Source organism: Rutilus rutilus, assembly GCF_951802725.1.
Source record: "Rutilus rutilus genome assembly, chromosome: 7".
Taxonomy (NCBI): domain Eukaryota; kingdom Metazoa; phylum Chordata; class Actinopteri; order Cypriniformes; family Leuciscidae; genus Rutilus; species Rutilus rutilus.
In genome coordinates, this window is record NC_140221.1 from 20,332,844 (window position 1) to 20,351,470 (window position 18,627).

Here is an 18,627-nt window from a genome sequence, read left to right on the forward strand (position 1 = left end):
ACTTTAAGGCTTATTATAATTTAAACGGATGAGTTATAAAAAAGTTCACCCACTGCAAAAAGCGCAGTGCAACGCTTTAAGGTCCTACATCAGAACACCGGCTCATTATTGGCTGGCGCTGTTCACGTGAGCACCACGACGCATACGTGTGCTGCTGACACAGGAGCTGGCCAATACTGAGCTGTCGTTCTGACGTACAACCCAGAAGTGTTGCTCTGTGTTTACCTGACATTGAAGAGAAGAAATTGTTGAATAAAGTCGCTATTTTTGTTTGTTTTTTTGCGCACAAAAAGTATTCTCGTCGCTTCATAACATTAAGGTTGAACCACTGTAGTCACATGGACTATTTTAACAATGTCTTTACTACCTTTCTGGGCCTTGAAAGTTGCAAAAACGTTGCTATGGCTATGGCTATGGCTATGGCTGGTTCAGAAACAGAATCAAAAATATCTTAATTTGTGTTCTGAAGATGAACGTCGGTCTTGCGAAGGTCTTACGGGTTTGGAACGACTTGAGTGTGAGTAATTAATGACAGAAATTACATTTTTGAGTGAACTGACCCTTTAGTTATCCAGAAATAGGGCTGAGGTCCAACTAAAAATATACTTGTTTGATTGTGCTAAAGTGGAACTATTGCAAGTATACTTTAGGTACACTTTAAATATCTTGCATTTAAAGATCTTATACAGATATCATTCTATCCTTACTAAGAGTGATATTTAAACACATTTTATTCTTAATATTAAGAAATGTGCATTGTGCAATACAGAAGTACTCCAAATAAATTTTAATTGTAATATTTATACCAGTAAGTCTGTCAGTAAATATGTCAATGCGTTTGTAGTATACTTAGTATGAAACAGACGTATTTTAAATACATTTTGGTATATATCCTTTTTTTACTAGGGACTGTTTACTCTTTTCCACAAGAACTAATAAATATTCAAATTAGAAAACAAGAGAGAAGGAAAGCGAGGCCCTCTTGAGAAGAATGAACAGTTTGTGAAACATTTCCTAATTGTTAATGAGGGGCTCAGGGCAAGGTGCCAAAGTCGGAGGGCCAATGGCGAGGGGGTACAGCCGGAGCAGCCGATGGGCGGGCTGTTGCTCTGGGGTGACAAGTGGGACCCCCTTTTAACTACCTAGGTGTCACTGTGTTAGAGTGGGGTGTACAGGATAGCAGACAACACGGAGGATCTCTAATGACGGTCTGAGTGCTGCTTGTCTGCGTGGGGTCTCGTGTCTTTGACCTCCCTCCCACTCTCAGCCATCCTCACCAACTTTGATCGTGTTCTTGGGAACAAAAGTGTTTTTAAAGAGGGTTTTAGGATGGATGCATCAGATAATAACCTGGAGAACATGTCTGAGAACAATAATGTGGAGAAGAGTGAGGCTGGAGAGGAGGTGAAGATGGAATTTGAGTCCAATCAGGTTGTGGACCCAGATTCAGACCTGTCTGCTGTCAAGATTCCTCCTCCACCTCCCTCTGGAGAAAAACTGGATATCTGGCCTAATGGCATAAGTGATGGCAAGCTGGAAATATGCAGGACTGTACCTGTGCCTCTGACCCGCAGTATTTTTCCTGTTGCAGTTTCACCTGCTGCGGAGCGCATCCGATTCATGCTGGGAGAGGACGATGACAGTCCAGCGCCTCCTCAGCTCTTCACAGAGCTGGACGAGCTACTGTCTGTTGATGGCCAGGAGATGGAGTGGAAGGAAACTGCCAGGTAAGAGCCTCATGACTTTGCTGGGACTCAAAAAGGGACCAGAGCTATTAGAGCCAGTATTATTAGCAGAAATTAGGTGTTGAAAAAAGCTTATGTTCCCTGAATATTTATTTGTTTCTAATAGTATTATTTTATCTCATGGTTTGGCCAAATTTTATTCATTTTAAATTTGCAAACAGATCTCCTAAAATGTACTCATTTTTTGGAGGAATTATGTTAATTTATAAGTTTGGGGTCATTTAAGAGGTAAAAAAAGAAAAAGAAATGTATACTTTTTATTCGGCAAGGATGCGTTAAAAAGATTTCTATTTTAAATGCTGTTTTTTCCCCCCAGCTTTCTATTCAGCATTTTAGAATGATTTCTGAAGGATCATGTGACACTGAAGTGAGTTGTAATGGCTGCTGACAATTCAGCTTTCCCATAACAGGAATAAATGGCAATATTTTACAATATTACCTTTTTTGTTGTATTTTTGATCAAATAAATGCAGCCTTGGTGAACATAAGAATCTTCTTTCAAAAGCATAATTGTTCAGATCCCAAACTTTTAAATGATAGTGCATTTTTAGAGAAGATGGGAAAAATAGTACACTTATGTTCTGTTTGCTTTATAGACCACTTTAATTACTCTTACAGACTTGTTATATAGGCTCCATACAATTCATCAAAAGAACATTCAAGTGTACTGGCTCATTGCCAATGACTGCTTGGTGCCAGTATCTGAAGACATTTTAAATGCCTGACAGTGTCTAAAGGGATGTTTCCCATCTGATTATTTTTTAGGGAATGGTGTGAAGCAGTTTAGAAATATTACATAGATGCTTTCAGCTGACACTCAAGCATTTAACAGACACTGTTGCTTTAAATCCCTGTGATCGTGAGTTCGTTTGAGCAGAAAACTTGGTCTCTGATGAAGGCCATGTCTTGCATGCAGCACACATCAATTATGGAGCTGTGCTGCTCTTGAATGGGTTTGATCATTCAATGAGAGGGGCAGTTTCATGTTAAAATTAGTAGCACTCCAGGTGGTCCCCAATCAGTGGCCATTATCACATGCCACAGTGGCCATTTAACAGATCACTACGAATGAGCACAGGAATTATTACTGCTGATCTCTTCATTTTCAATCAAGACTTTATTTGTGAGATTGTTTTAGAGATGAGATTACAGCCTGTTTGTGTATTTTAGGATTAGAGATTGCATATTTAATCCTTTCAAGCAGGCTCATCAATTTGAATAAAGTTTTACAGGAGGGAAGATTAGAGCTCAATATGAGGGCTGTATTAGACTCTAGTTTGATGTCTGGGACTGGATTTTGTCTCTGATACAGTAGATTTAAGAATATGTATATAGTTTGGGTTCAGTATGTTTTTTATTTTTTTATTAATACTATTATTCAGCAAGGATGCATTAAATTGAATGCTGTTGTTTTAAACTTTCTATTCATCAAAGAATCCTGAAAAATGTCTCTGTATCTCAATTTCCACAAAAATATTAACAAGCACAACCATTTTCAACTGTGATAATAATCATAATAAGAAATGTTACTTGTTGAGCACCAAATACATTTTCAATCAATGATCAGTTTACTTGCGCATTGCACTTTCATACAGAACTGTTCACATGAGACTTGATTTGAGCTTCATTACCTTCAAGTCTCTGTTGTTTCTTCTACTAAGGTGGATCAAGTTTGAAGAGAAGGTGGAAAAAGGTGGGGAGCGATGGAGTAAACCACATGTGGCCACTCTGTCCCTACATAGTCTCTTTGAACTTAGGACGTGTATAGAGAAGGGCACCATCATGCTGGACCTAGAGGCCTCCACACTGCCAGGGGTCGTTGGTAAGCTTTTCCTTTGCAGACATTTTGGGCTTTGACTGTCCTGCTTACTCAGAGGATAATTAACTTAAAATGTTGTGGATGCTCTGATTACAAATGTAAAGTCTCTATGGCACTCAAATACCCTTTTTCTACCAAAATGGAACCAAAGTGAACTCAAATTGAGTGACCCACTGATTTAAGAGCAGAACGATGATGTAACTGACTACATTATAACGAGTTTTGAAAACAAATATTTTCTTTAACTTTTTATTACTTCCAAAATAGTTTACTTCAGTTTCTTCATTACAAGCTTTTGATTCAACCTAGATTCAACCTAGATTCAATAAAGTAAAATGTATTGCAGTCATTTCACATGTGTTTTTTATGTATAAGCCTATCATTTTATTTTAGACAGACAAGGTAAAGTAAGGCTGAAAGTACACGTTTTTAGAAAATAATTTAACATGATAACATTTTGAGCTGCCTTTTCTGTAGTGAAAGCATGCAGAATGGTTTCTTGTAAGGCATGATCTCTGGGGCCAGCACTGTCAGTGGACAGGGCAAAAGAAAGATCATAAAGATAACACTTGAGATCAGATCAGACTCAGAGAAAAAAAAAAAGCTTTTCCAAATGTACTGTACGGACTGAGATATAGCACGTGTGATATGCATTCACTGTCTCGGCCAGCACAGCCCATCTATTTATTCGCTTTCCAAATGCTCACATGTCAGGATGCATTCATTGCTCTGTTTAATACACTCCTCTCTCAACCTCCGCTGTAACTCTGGGTTCAGATGCACGGGTGGTTGCATCCATTCAGGGCGGCCATTTCTTTTATACTGAATTCAGACAGAGCGTGAGGAAGATCAGGTTGAAAATTGTGTGGCCGTTAAACAACGCTAGTGCACTGTTAGCAAAGTATGTGAATCTGGTAATTTTTTCATAAGAGCTTCCTTAGAGGATTGATTGAAAAAATTAGTCATTTACTGCAGCTGTCTGGATTTAAGATGGCTGGTTAGCGATTGTAACCACTGCCACCAATCAAGTGAGATTTATTAATTCACATTCTTGAATCTCATACCCGAATCTCTTACTCAGAGCATGATGTGTCAAGTCCTATTATCAATTTGCAGTAAATCTTAAGTTTGGCTGAGTTAAGCTCAGTCAACCTCATAGAGCGCCTTTTGAGATAAAAATGAATTGAAGGATCAGCCATTAAGGGCTAAACCATTCACAAAAAGGGCCTGAGGGCCCAGGCCTCGTGTCTTTGACCCTCTTTTATAAAAATAGATGCTTACAGGAACCACCAGACAATCTTATGCACAAGCCACTGCCTCATTAGAAGTCCACTTCTAAAGGCTAAGAATAGAACGCAATGTGTCGCTTCACTGACACTGACTTCAAGTTCCTTCAGAGAGTTCAATTTCAAGTTCTAGTTAAAAGTTTTAAGAACAGAGTTATGTATAGTTGATATTTAAATAAAAAAAATTGCTTTGTTGTGATGGGGCGCAATTAGCTCCTCAAAATCTGTAGAAGTGAAATAACCATTAGGCAGGTCTCTTCTAACCCTCATTTTGCTTTCTCACGGTCTACCTGTCTCTGTTTGCTATTCACTCTGTTTCTTTCAGAAATGATCACTGACAGTCAGATTGAGAATGGTCTCTTGAAAGCTGACCTGAAAGATAAGGTCATGTACACCTTGCTGAGGAAGCATCGCCACCAGACCAAGAAGTCCAATCTTCGCTCTTTGGCTGACATTGGCAAGACGGTCTCCAGTGCAAGTAGGCTGTTTTCCACCCCGGATAATGGTAATATGGGTGCCAGTTTGGTGCAGTTATTCCTCCTTTTTCTTTTTCCTTTTTATTCTTTTGTTTCTTTTTTTTTTTATGTAGTATTTTGTGGATTGTTTTCTTCACACTTAAAAAAGTATTTTTGCCTTTTTTGATTTTGTGTTTTGAATTTTATTGTGTTATTCAAAAAGATAACTGAAGAACCATAAAACCAAATATTTTTTTTGTTTTATTTGTTTTTACTTTATTTTGAAGATTTACATCACAACCTTTTACAGATTTGATAGCATCTGTCACATAGTTTTCGAATATTAAAAATGTGTTTCTAATGAATGTTTTACTAATTTGCTGATTTGATTAAGTAGTTGTCTCGTTTTAAAGACTCCATGAAATCACTTGCAATAATGATGACATATGCTACCATTCAAAAGTTATTTTTTTTTTTTGTATTTTGAAAGAAATTAATACTTTCATTTAGCAGGGATGCATTTATATGATACAAAGTGGCAGTAAGGGGATTTAAGATACAAATCATTTCTATTTTGAGTAAATTCTGTTCTTTTGAACCTATATTGATATATTCATCAAAGAATCCTGAAAAAAAGTCCACAAAATCACAAATCAAACTGTTTTCAACATTGATAGTGATTTCTGAAGGATCATGTGACACTGAAGACTGTATAGTAATAGCTGCTTAAAATTCTGATATATTTAAATTATTTTAAATTGTAATAATAGTTCACAATATTACTGTTTTTATTTTTTTGGTAAAATAAATGCAGTCTTGGTGAGCAAAAGATACTTCTTTCATAAACATAAAAAATCTTACCAACGCCAAACTTTTGAACAGTAGTATATTTTCTGTTATAACAGTAGGTTTGGGTATGACATATTAAAGGGACTGTATTTTTTAATATCCAGTAGGCTTTAGTTGTCACAGCTATTAACAGGATTTGCCACTTGCTAGTCAGGTACAGGTCAAATTAGGGGGAGGGGCATTCTCATTCTGGAGAGTATTTTATTGGACAAAAAACTGTGCAGGTAAGGATGAGTCATCAATATCTGTTAACAAACGCATATAGACAAAGCTAGTAGACATGGAAAGAGTTCATGGGGTCTTTAAATAGTAACTAGTTCCTTGTCAGTCCTTGATATTGTTTAGGCCGGCTACACACTGGCTGCGTGGTGTGAGCGTGGCATTTTCTATGTCTTTGCACACCAGAAACGTGTCTGACGCGGTGCTGCTCACGTGATTGGATCACCCTTGTTCGACATATGGGGAGAGGGTTGTGGAAGGCCTATACTTCATGTTAAACGTAAATATATAGCCTACTGATACAGCAAAGACAACGTCGGCAGTATTGACGGCAAAATAGGCTACAGAATATTTCGTTCTGTATTGACAGGTGCAATATTTGAAAATCGATAATTATTATTATTATTATATATATTTTTAATTACATTTATATCTGCATTTATGTCAAAACCTAGAGAATTTCAAACATCAAAATGTCATTTATTAATATGTATTCGTGTCAAAATGACATATACACATCTTTTCCTATTCTATTTTGCCTGGAAACGCTTCCAACACGCTGAGATGTGCGTGTCACGCAAGCTCTAACCTAGCCGAAATAAAAACGGACACGCCACGCAGCTGGCACGCTCACGCCACGTAGCCAGTGTGTAGCCGGTCTTAGTCTGTCCTGTCTCCATGTTTTTCAGTGATGCACACAATATGCTGTTGCGTTACATTGTTGAGAATCTAAACCGTTATGAACTGGTGAACTAATTAACTAATCTGAGAAAGAAAAGATGATACAACACTTCAAATAAGGGTCAAGAGGCATTTATATTTAATAAATAATAATATTATATTATATAATATAATATTATATTATATTTTGGCAGTAATATTCACATTACTTCAGTTAAGACAAATAGTGCATTGATAAAAATGTACACAAACATCATGATTCGATTGATGGTCATAGGCTACAAATGCACAGGTTTTATACCATGAATCCTGTGATTCATTGACCAATGGACTTTTTGAATGTGACAAATGTTATTCACTAGAACTTTCTTCCCTACCTTCTTAACAAATGTTTATTTCTTTTCTACCTTCTCTTTTTCTGAGCAATGTGTGAGATTTTACTCCAGTCTCACACAATCTTTTACAAAACTAGCTAACCTTTATACCTATAACCACTTAACAATCTTTCTTTTCACCCTTCTTACCATTTTTTATCCTCTGGATGCTCTGCTGCACTTGTCACTAAAAGCACGTAATCCACTTGAGAGTTCAGTGCCTTGTCTAATGACTCGCACCTCTGAGGAGGTGTTGCGAGTCCCTGGAAGTCCAAGCATGGGATGGCCTAGTAAGTTCCAACTTACCAGTTGCCAATGTGTGAATGTGTCTCACCCCACGTAGTGTGTTAAGTCCAAAGTATACTTAAGTTTGAATGCGTACAGTTCACATGGTGTGAATTTCATCATCAGCATAGTACAAATGATCCACTACCGTGGCCCGTTGTTTCACAGTCGAAAAATAAATGGCTGAGACGGAACAACAACAAACTTCTCAAGATGGCAACAACAATAGATGGCCGTGTTGACAAATGATTGTGTGAAGGGGTTAAAAAAAACCCACAACTTTAGTTTTAATGAGTACAAAGTCATTTTATCGGACACCGGACAAGGATTAAACTTTCTAGTGCGCATGAGTTTGACCGCCTGTGTCCGCTTACACTATTAAATGCAGTATACTTTAAGTCAAGTCAAGTCAAGTCATCTTTATTTATATAGCGCTTTTAACAATGTAGATTGTTCCAAAGCGGCTTTACAGAGATACAAGGATAGTTTAAAGTAACAGCGATTGTTTTGGCTTTATAGCAGTTATTGAATAAAGTTATTTTCCAGCTAAAGTTAATTTGATTGATTCACTTCCGTCGCAACGATCATTAGTTATTAACTTAGGGGGCGCTAACACGACACCGTTTTAACAGGAAACTCTACACAGACTTTAAACGCGAAACCTGTTCGAACGCTGATGGCGTGCACATGCGTATTACGAGTTCAGTCTATTGGTATGCGCGTTTGAATATATGTGCGCAGGTTTGTAATTCCCTACAAACCAAGCCTTAAAAAACTACTTGTCTGGCCTTAACATTTTGATACAGAATTGTATCACTTCGGGGTAGATACGCGAACCGAATTTTCCCGACAACGCTTTATCTGAAGAGTGGTAAAGGGATAGCCTGACTACGTCAGACTTCTTACTTCCGCTCAATTTCATTTCGCTTCTGTACTCAGTCTGAGACAGCGTAATAGCTTTCCGTTTTCCTCCGGCCTGAAAACAGCCGGCCAATCAACGAACAGAGGGCGGGCTGAGAGCCGTGACGTAGACACTGATTGTACCGTGGATGCGTAGATTTACTTCACATAATCTGCAAAAGTCGTTCACAGCCATGTTCACTCCGGTATTTCGCTCGATGGTTTTGTTTTCGCATCATACTACATGTGTTTACAGTGGAAGTTAGATGCGGCTGAGCATGCGCATAACACACGCCATAACCAAACGTTATGTGATTGGCTTACGGGAACCAATGATTTTAAACTTCAGACAAGCGCCTCCCCGCGAGAAAGAAAACGCTTTTCAATTATGCCATGCCAGACTCTGTCTACGAAGCAAAGCGAAGTAGCAGAGTTTGATATTACCAGGCTAGTAAAGGGATCCTCCATAAGGAGAAACTAGTTGGCACTTTAGCACCCCGCTATGACATCGGGTCCAGGCGCAGGTCCTTCATCAGATCTGGACACAGCCTGGATCCGGCAGGCTGCGGGAAAACCTCGGGATAAACAAAGACACTAAAATTAGCGTAGATTCCATTCTTCTTATGATGTAACGAGTACATCAGGATTTATGGGAAGTTTAAAGGGCTATGCATTTGGCTGTACTCTCATACACTAGCCTTCACAGTAATAAACTGGAGTATACTTTGGGCTTAACATTGATGTGATAGAATAGCATAGCATGGTAGATTTAAAAGGGTCAGATCTTCTTAGATCTTTTGAAGAGTTCATTGAACTCTTCATTCAACAGTGACTTTTCTCAGCGATGCCATAGATTATTCATTTTTGGTTCCTCAAAGAACATTTCAGTCAACGGTTCTTTAAAGAACCCTTTTAAGTCTAAAGAATATTAACATCTGAATAACCTTTTGCCACTATAAAAATTATAAGTTGTTCTATGTACTCAAAGCGCTTTACATATGGAAGGGGGAATCTCCTCAACCACCACCACTATAAAGAACCGATTGTACAATGGAAAGGTTACATGGATGTTAAAGGAACTGGTAATGCCAATAAAGAACATTCATTTTTAAGATTGTATGAAATGACCCTTCTAAAGTTTTTACCATGTTACCAATTTTTTTTATGTTGTTCTTGTGTTTAACTAGTCAGTCCTGTGATCATTGTTATGTAATGGATTGCCATATCTAGAATTTATCATTATGGTGATCTTCACCTTTAATAGATTTCAATGCCAAAGTCTTTTAATAATCACATTGGAATCATTTATGTGGAAATTTCCACTGGAGATCATCATATCATTATGACTATAACCTTATTATTTAACAGCTCTGATCAGATAATGTAGGATTTATGAAGGTGGATGTGAAATCTCTCTCTTTTTTTTTTCTTTCAAATTACTACTAAGTAAAGCTTTTTTTTCATCTTTTGGCTACTTTTTTCTTCTTCTTTTGGCTGCATCAAACTGACATCTTATTCATTATAGCACAAGAATCCTGGTCAGTAATAGTGCTGACAGGTTTTCAGTGACATTTTAAAATACTTTGCTTCACTGTGCTCGTCCTGTTCTCCTGCACATGCTTTTCACAGCATGATGACAATGACTTGGGCTCTGAAAGGTTAATAGTTAACCTTTCAGTAGATTCCTTTCTCTCCTGGAACATCACCTTTCCTTATTTATTTTATTCTATGGACTCAAGGAATTCAGAACCTATAAAATATTCGTATTCTGTAAAGTGTTGTCAGACCCATTAGTTCCCCATTAGTTTATTCTGACATGCAAAGTGCTCTTGCTTTTTCTGCATTTGGGTTTCTCTGTTGACCTCTTTTAAAGTTTGTTTTTAAAATAATGGAACGGTGCCCTTTTCATTTTTATTATTATTTTTTTTTTTTATTGAACCATTGTCTTTCTCAGGTAGCCCAACCACTACACATCGCAACTTGACATCAAGCAGTTTGAACGATATCTCAGACAAGCCAGAGAAAGACCAGGTGAGTCCAATTTATATACCAAATGCCTTAAAGGAATAGTTCACCCAAAAATGAAAATTAGCCCATGATTTACTCACCCTGAAGCCATCCTAGGTGTATATGACATTTCAGCATTTGAAAAAGCGAGGCGTTAGAGAGCACTATTCGTTTGAATGCAAAATACCATTTCACCGCTAGATGGGAAGAAATTCCTACACAGTGTACCTTTAATAATGGCCTTCTGAATTGAAGCGATGCGTTCGTGTAAGAAAAATATCCATATTTAAAACTTTATCGTCTAAAATAACTAGCTTCCGGCAGGCGGCCTTACGCAAGTCGACTTATGCCAAGAGTAACCCTTGAACTTGATGGACAACGTAATGACAAACATAGTTGCCTAGCCCTGTTTGTTTGAACCGTGAGAGGTGTCAAAGCTTACGCTACTATTACGTCACACTGTACATCGTCAAGTGTTACTCTTCTGGCGTAGGTCGACTTGCGTACGACCGTCTGCCTGAAGCTAGTTTTTTTAGTTGATAAAGTTTTAAATATGGTTATTTTTCTTACACAAACACATCGCTTCATTTCAGAAGGCCATTATTAACCCCTGCAGGGCCGTGTCGAGCAGTTTAATCACAGATGGATGCGCTTTGATGGACTTTCGGATTGGATTCGGATGGATTCGTTTGAAAGAAGAATGTCATATACACCTAGGATGGCTTCAATCATTTTTGAGTGAACTATACCTTTAAATAAATGCTGCTCTTTTAAACTTCATATTCATCAAAGAATCCTGAATTTTTTTTTTTTTATCATGGTTTCCACAAAAATATGAAGCCACGTAACAGTTTTTAACATTGGTAATATTAAGAAACGTTGGGAACACTTTACAATAAGGTCTAATTTGTTAACATTAGTTAATGTATTAACTAATATGAACTAACAATGAGCAGTACATTTGTTACAGTATTTATAAAGTAAGGGATAATGTACATCCAGCCGGTTGTTATCTCAGAATAAACACAGACAGGGTGATCAGGACCCCGACGCATCAGCCTGAAAGGGGTTTATTCTAAAATAACAACCAGCTGGATGTACATTATCCTGCTTATTACACAGCTACTTGCCACATAAGTAAATAATTAGACACAAAATATTAATAAGAGTCGAAATATTTAATTAGGTCTTTAAACGTAAAGCTTCCGTGGAGAGAGCAGTTGCTATAGACCTTATGCACCAGAGAAACAAGGGTGCCGCCATCTTTGGAATATTGTCTTTTAACTTCCGTTTTGCGGTCGCTCTGTATATTTATATGGCATTTCTGTCCAGGAGTAATTCGCTTTTTAAGTGGATTTACTTAATGTAAAGTTAACGAAAGTTATCATGAGGACTGTAATGTTTAAAGCAGATGACTTAACAAATGTAAATCGACCGGGAAGATTTTAAAACGAGCCGTTCATTAATAAACACGCAAATCGCTGTGAAAATACAGACCGGAAGTCAAAAGACAATGAGCGCAGCGCTGAAAAGGGGCGGAGCTACATAAGGTCTATAGCGTGGCAAGTTCTAACTGGACGGATATTTAAGTGATATGGTGCAGTCATACCACTTATTACACAGCATTTCATCACATAGATAATTATGGGGATAAGAGATAATGATTTGAGATTAATTTTTTTTTAAATCGTACCTGTTTGTACTTTATAATCCAACAGTGTACAAAACAATAGTCGCAAGATGGCAGCAGCTGTGTTTGTATGAAACAAATGAGAGCGAGTCCACAATACTGGATGACATAATTAAATAACTGTACACAAAATATTGATTTGACTGAGTTGTAATATTTTATTAGCTCACCAGACGCTAAACTTCCATGAAGTAAAAACGTTCCAAGCAAGCGTATAGTGCTGCTGACTTCAGTAACCCGGATGAGCCTGTGTTATCTGTTTTCAGCGGTTGTTTTTGGGGAATAACATACAGCTGAATGACCAAGTGACTAATCAGAATCAAGTATTCCACAGAGCTGTGTAATAACTAAAATTAACTAATGTTAACTAACAAACAGTATTACGGTTTTGACTATTTTTGATCAAATAAATGCAGCCTTGAGCATAAGAGTCTTCTTTGAACGGCATAAAGAAATATTTGTTATACTCAAATATAAAAATAAAGAGAGAATGTATGGTATCTGTAATTGACTATAATTTGGATTGCCAGAAACCTTTGCACATAAACACAGTCTTTTTATTATTATTAGTATTGTTTTCCTAATGATAAAATAGGACATTGCGGTTACATGCACAGTAGACCAAAAGCAGTGGACTTTGTAACGCAAGGACATAGCTGGTGGGAATTACAGACTTGCATTGCTAATGGGAAGTTGGTCTCTCATTGAGGGAGCACCAAGAGGTCATAAGGGTGGTGTCAATCTGTGACAAACCGTAAAAATTAACTCACTTCACAGAAGTTCACCTTAGAGGAATTGTAGAATCTTTCCTTTTTTTACTTGGGAATCCATCCCTTCTTGCTGAACGCAGCATTATATGAAATAGCTGACAAATTTTTGACAGTGTTTCTGTGCTTCGGGCAGAAAATACTAGTGCGAATGTGATTACTGGAAGGCCTCCGCTGTTGACAGACTCTTAGGAGATGGCCCTTGCTCCTTGTGACAGAGTAGGGGATTGAGAGGCTGCTTGCGTGAGGGGGGCCAGAGACATGGACAGATTGCGATTGTAAGCACAGATTGAGGGGTGGCTCGGCTTTGTGTTGTGCACTGTGAAAGCCTTGTGGCTTGTCACACTTTAGCTTCTTTTTATTTTTTTGATGACGTCATTCCTGCTTTCTGAGATTAGACATTCACAGAATCTGGAAATGAAGAAAATTAAGTATTTTGGAGTGATTTAGAATGGTGGTTTAGAGTGATGAATTATTTTTCCATTTGTATAATGAATCATTTTTCTGTTCTAAATTGAGCTAACTTAATATCCATATCCCATGGCTTCTCTCTGTAATGACAAGAGTACCTTGAATTTTTTTCCTCTGAGAGAGCGCCCCCCTAAGGAAGGACCATGCATTTATTAGTCTTTCAAGCTTTGACAAAACTTGTTTTATTACATTTTATTAAGAGTGATAGGAATAAGACGAATACAGTATGAAAAAATAGCAACACTTTTTAAATTTTAAAGCATTCATTTAAAGATTTTGGTTGCAGCCATCCATTTACGTTAGCTTCAACAAGAAGTCATCAGTTCCATGGCTTGACTACAAAAAATGCAGGCTTGTCAGACTGTGTTGACAGACTGATGTAATAAAGCATTGCTTGCTCTAGCTGGGGAAGTAATCCAGTATCAGAGATGATGCTAAGCCTTTCCACGCCGCATACTACCTGCCAGAGAGCTGGACAGCTTCGATACCCAAGTGAAAAATAAATATACCAAAATATATTTGAAATACATTGATTTTATGCTAAGTATACTACAAATACATTTACATATTATGTACTTAATATAAATACCCTACAATTGTACTTTTGGTATACTAAACTGAAATACTTAAACCTGAAATACTCCGCTCTGCGTCGTGCCTAACAGCGGCCCTTAGCTGTTCTAAATTCACTATAAATCACAGCTTCGCGGGGCTTACTGCTTTATTTAAATACATTTTGGTATAGGTTTTTTTTATAGGGTAGAGATGTAATATTTGATTTTAATAGAAATTGATTGGGGTGTATGATGTATTGAAAGGTCAGAAGTTACCTTTAATAAAATCGTGATACATACAATGTAAAAAATGCACAAGACTTTGTTACCGCTTTGTACGGCGTTGTATTCAGCATAATGTGCTGCTGAAGTGACCATCTGCCGACCCTTCTTTGACTCCTACATATTACACTGAATGAAGCTCAGAAGTAAACATTCATATAAGTCTGAGAAAAACATTATGGGTTGTTTAAGGTGTGTCCTTCTAATACTTTAATCATCCCTTTACGCTCGTCTGGTAATGTTGTCTACAATCTGGCCTCCAGTTAACATCAGTGACGTCACTCATCTCCAGCTATGGCCATCGCTTCGTCGCTTGTTTTTGTTTCATTCATGGTTAAGGTCATTTTTATTACTCCATGGTGGCTTTGCTTTCTAAATTCCCAGATGATTAAGCATGAGTTGAATTGAGTTTCTACAAGGGTTATTCCCACGAAGCAGGGATAATCATATTGGGCTGCCTCTTTCGTCTCAGTCTTCTTTCTTTAACCAAGCAAACTCTGTGTTAATGGTATAGTTCACCAAAAATGGTCTTATTTTACTTACCCTCATGTTCCAAACATGTATGACTATCTTTCTTTAGTGTTACACAGGAAGGAGCCATTAAAATCACTCAAAAGTACCATGAAGTAGTTCATATGCTGCTTCTGATGAGTGAGAGGTCTGCCTTGTCATGTGCTCAGTGCTCCAGGTTAAATGTTTTCCATTGTGCTTGCTAGAAGTGTTGTTCTGTCAATTGTTAACTAAACTGCTTACTCTGCCTGTTAAATAAAACTTTCAGGAGAAAATATTTGTATGTATTGGCAGTATACTGGGGAACTGGTTTATGAATGACGGACACTGGAACCCCATCTTCAGTTTATCAGCAGAGCTGTCAAATCTGATTTATGAGCTTCCTAATTAACGTCAGTGGATTTCTGCCATGTGCGCTAGTCTTACTGTTAAAGAAGTAATAAACAAATAAAAGTTCTTTATATACGCAATAACCTTGAGTAATTGTTAAATAACACATTTAGCTATTAAAATAATAATAGAGAGGTCAATAACGACCTTTCGAGGCACCAGTTACAGTTGCTTAACAATTTATGGCTATGTGAGCAGGGTGTGCTAATTATCTTTGGCTTGTAAATTTCACATTTGGCATGAACTCAAAGACTGAGCTGGCAGATGCCACTGCTTTGAAGTTGGCCTTCATTTTATCACTGGTAGGAACAACAACAGCCCATATAAATAAAATTTATTGAACAGTTTTTTATACTGGTTACCACTGGTTCCTCTGAGTTTAGAGCAAAAGAATGCAGGAGTCACAGTGGGCCTTTGCTGAACCCTAGAATGAACCATCCTACGTACAACCACCAATCTTTGTTGTTTCCATTAGTTGGACAGTTGCGGCTGTTGGATTCATCACATCTCGCCTCAGGCAACTCTTGGCACAAAATGCCAGCCGGGCAATATGTTTAATGAGGTCATGTGTTAGGGCTTGATTTGTGCACTTTGTTTATCCGTTTCTTCTTTCTTATCGAGCTTCATTAAAATACCATCCTGCATGTTTCCAGCTGAAGAACAAGTTTATGAAGAAGCTGCCCAGAGATGCTGAAGCTTCCAATGTTCTCGTTGGAGAAGTGGACTTCCTGGACAGTCCTTTTGTGGCCTTTGTGAGGCTGCAGCAGGCAGTCATGTTGGGGGCGCTGACTGAAGTGCCTGTGCCCACCAGGTATGACCTGCTTTCATCCCACAAGGCCAAAGTAGTGGTGAAGGGGTGCTCAGTTAAAAACCAAGCTTTCATTAAATGTGTATGTTTTACATCGTGCGTTAATATTTGTTATTGTCTTCTTGTCCCCAGATTTCTGTTCATTCTGCTTGGACCCAAGGGCAAAGCCAAGTCATACCATGAAATTGGTAGAGCAATCGCTACCCTGATGTCTGATGAGGTACATGGAGAGACTAATCTTAGCCGAATACTGTTGTCAATCCTGTTTTAGAGTGCTAAATATTGTTGCGTTCATTCTTTCTTTTGTTTATGAACAACTGCATTCTGTAACAGAACTATTGTTGTTTTACTTTTGCTATATTTTAAGTTTTTGTTTTAATTTTAGTTTAAGTTTTAGTAATTCTGTTGTTTTTGTCATTTTTTTAATTATTTTTTTTAAATTTCTATTTAGCTTTGATTTATTTTTGTTTCAGCTTTAGTCTTAATTTAGTATTTCAACTTAAACATTTAATTTTTCTCAAATTTTTAGAGGTTGGTACACAGATTGTATACTGTTTACTCCTGCACAGTGAACTGCGGTTTGAACAGGCCAATTCAATAGTCACACCTATACATTTGTCAATCCCAAACACTGACTGTGTAAATGTAGCCTACATGTTCTGATACTGTGTAGCTGTGCCTGAAAAAGAAAAGAAAAAAGGTTTGTGCTTGGATTTCTTGGATTGGATTGTGTAGGGAAAGTTAGTGAGTAATCACCGTTCTCTTATCAAGGTCTTCCATGAAATTGCTTACAAAGCCAAGGACAGACAAGATCTCCTCGCTGGCATTGACGAGTTCTTGGATGAGGTCATCGTCCTCCCTCCTGGAGAGTGGGACCCTGCCATCAGGATAGAGCCTCCAAAATCCCTGCCATCCTCAGATAAAAGGTAATTGATGTTTATCATCATATAATTTTCACTGAAGCCCCACCAATATCTCACATCAAACTCTGTCAATGTTCCTATTTTGACTCAAATGATGGTCAGATATAATTTCTGAGCCTGTCCCTTTATATGTCAAATATATATATATATATATATATATTTTTTTAAGCTATATATGGTGTGTCACACATGGTCAGGAAATAGTTTCAAAGGCCAGCCAGCCAGGTCTGTGCGAACAAAGGCCATTCATTCATTCATTCATTCATTCAGTGTGAAAGAGCAGAGCAGCGGTTAATTAGATGAAGTACGTGACCTCTCTTTGGCTTCAGGTGAAGTGACAGCAGGCCGCCGTTTTATCCTGCCACCTGAATACCAAAAGCAGAGCTGTGTGCCCGCAGAATGCAGTCACACCAGCATCACACACAGTGTACACAACACATTACACACAGCAGTCCTCGTACATGCATTCACGGGTTGTTGAATGTAAACAAGTCTGAACTGCTTCACTTACTGTCTGTCTGTCTGTCTGTCTGTCGTTCATAAAACATCCATCCATCCATCCATCACTTTAGCTTGTTCTGTCTATCATCTATTGCTCAGTCCTTATTTTTTTATTTCATTTTATCGTTTTCATCATTCTGTCTGTTGTAAATTGTTTTATTTTATTTCATGTTATCTTTTTTCTGTCTGTTTTTTTTGTTTTATCTGTTGATCAACCATTTTATCTATTGTTCAATCGTTCTCTGTCTTTATCTCGTTTTTATCTGTTGTTTTATCATTCTATCTATTGTTTGAGCATTTTATGAGTTTATCGTCCTTTCGTTCACTATCATTTCTTGGTTTAAATGATTATCATACCATATGGATGATTGGATGAGTACCATATTCATATATCATGGCATTTAGATTGTAATTTGAAGAATACCATGGTATTACCATGTCTATCTTGTATTTTTATTTCATATTGCACAGTTGTGTGGGTTACCAAGGTACAAGCTTGCAGGATGTTTAGTTAACTTAACTTCAGGCTGGGGGCCTTAAAATGACTTCTAAAGAGGCCACGAGTGTGTCTTTTGTCATCTTTCTTCCTTCTCTGTTTTCTTTCCTCCTCTATAAGTTATTTCAGGACATTAATGACATTGAAGTGTCTTGTTCAACAATCTCCATTTGTTTATTATGTTGTCCAGAAAGAACATGTATGCTGGAGGGGACAGCACACAGATGAATGGAGACACGCCTCACAGCGGTGGAGACGGGGGCGGGGGGCACGCAGTAGGCGATGAGCTAAAGAAGACGGGGAAGTGAGTTAATGTTTGTATAAATTCTTCTCAAGGAACAGATTATGTTCTCTGAACACCATGGTTTAGTTCAGATAAAGGTTTGTTTTCCTCCTTTCTAAATGACTAGACTTATCTTACTATTAGGCAAACACTGGAGTCAGCATGTGCTCTGTTTATGAGAAACAGACTATTAATATTAGATTTGATTTTTCTAGTACAGTACATTCCCACTGTTGGTTTTGGAAACACCTTGAACTTTGGCAAATAACTGCCTCGTATTATTAGTACTGCTTTTGAGCTAAATAGATTTTTTTTATTTCTTTTTCTTTTTT

At 37.6% G+C, this 18,627-nt stretch overlaps 1 protein-coding gene across 6 annotated transcripts in view; it reads left to right on the forward strand.

Moving 5' to 3' along the window:
• The window catches only part of slc4a4a (solute carrier family 4 member 4a), a 70,761-nt gene that overhangs the window by 29,749 nt on the left and 22,385 nt on the right, over window positions 1-18,627 (forward strand). For 3 of the 6 annotated variants that reach the window (XM_084415229.1, XM_084415227.1, XM_084415232.1), the window contains 8 exons: window positions 1,592-1,727; window positions 3,407-3,567; window positions 5,176-5,355; window positions 10,568-10,644; window positions 15,938-16,095; window positions 16,225-16,312; window positions 16,864-17,018; window positions 18,203-18,316. In XM_084415229.1, coding sequence (XP_084271355.1) covers window positions 1,592-1,727; window positions 3,407-3,567; window positions 5,176-5,355; window positions 10,568-10,644; window positions 15,938-16,095; window positions 16,225-16,312; window positions 16,864-17,018; window positions 18,203-18,316 — 1,069 coding nt within the window. Of the gene's footprint in view, window positions 1-1,144; window positions 1,728-3,406; window positions 3,568-5,175; window positions 5,356-10,567; window positions 10,645-15,937; window positions 16,096-16,224; window positions 16,313-16,863; window positions 17,019-18,202; window positions 18,317-18,627 lie in introns of those variants that run through there. The other 3 variants (XM_084415230.1, XM_084415228.1, XM_084415231.1) reach the window with 2 other exon arrangements.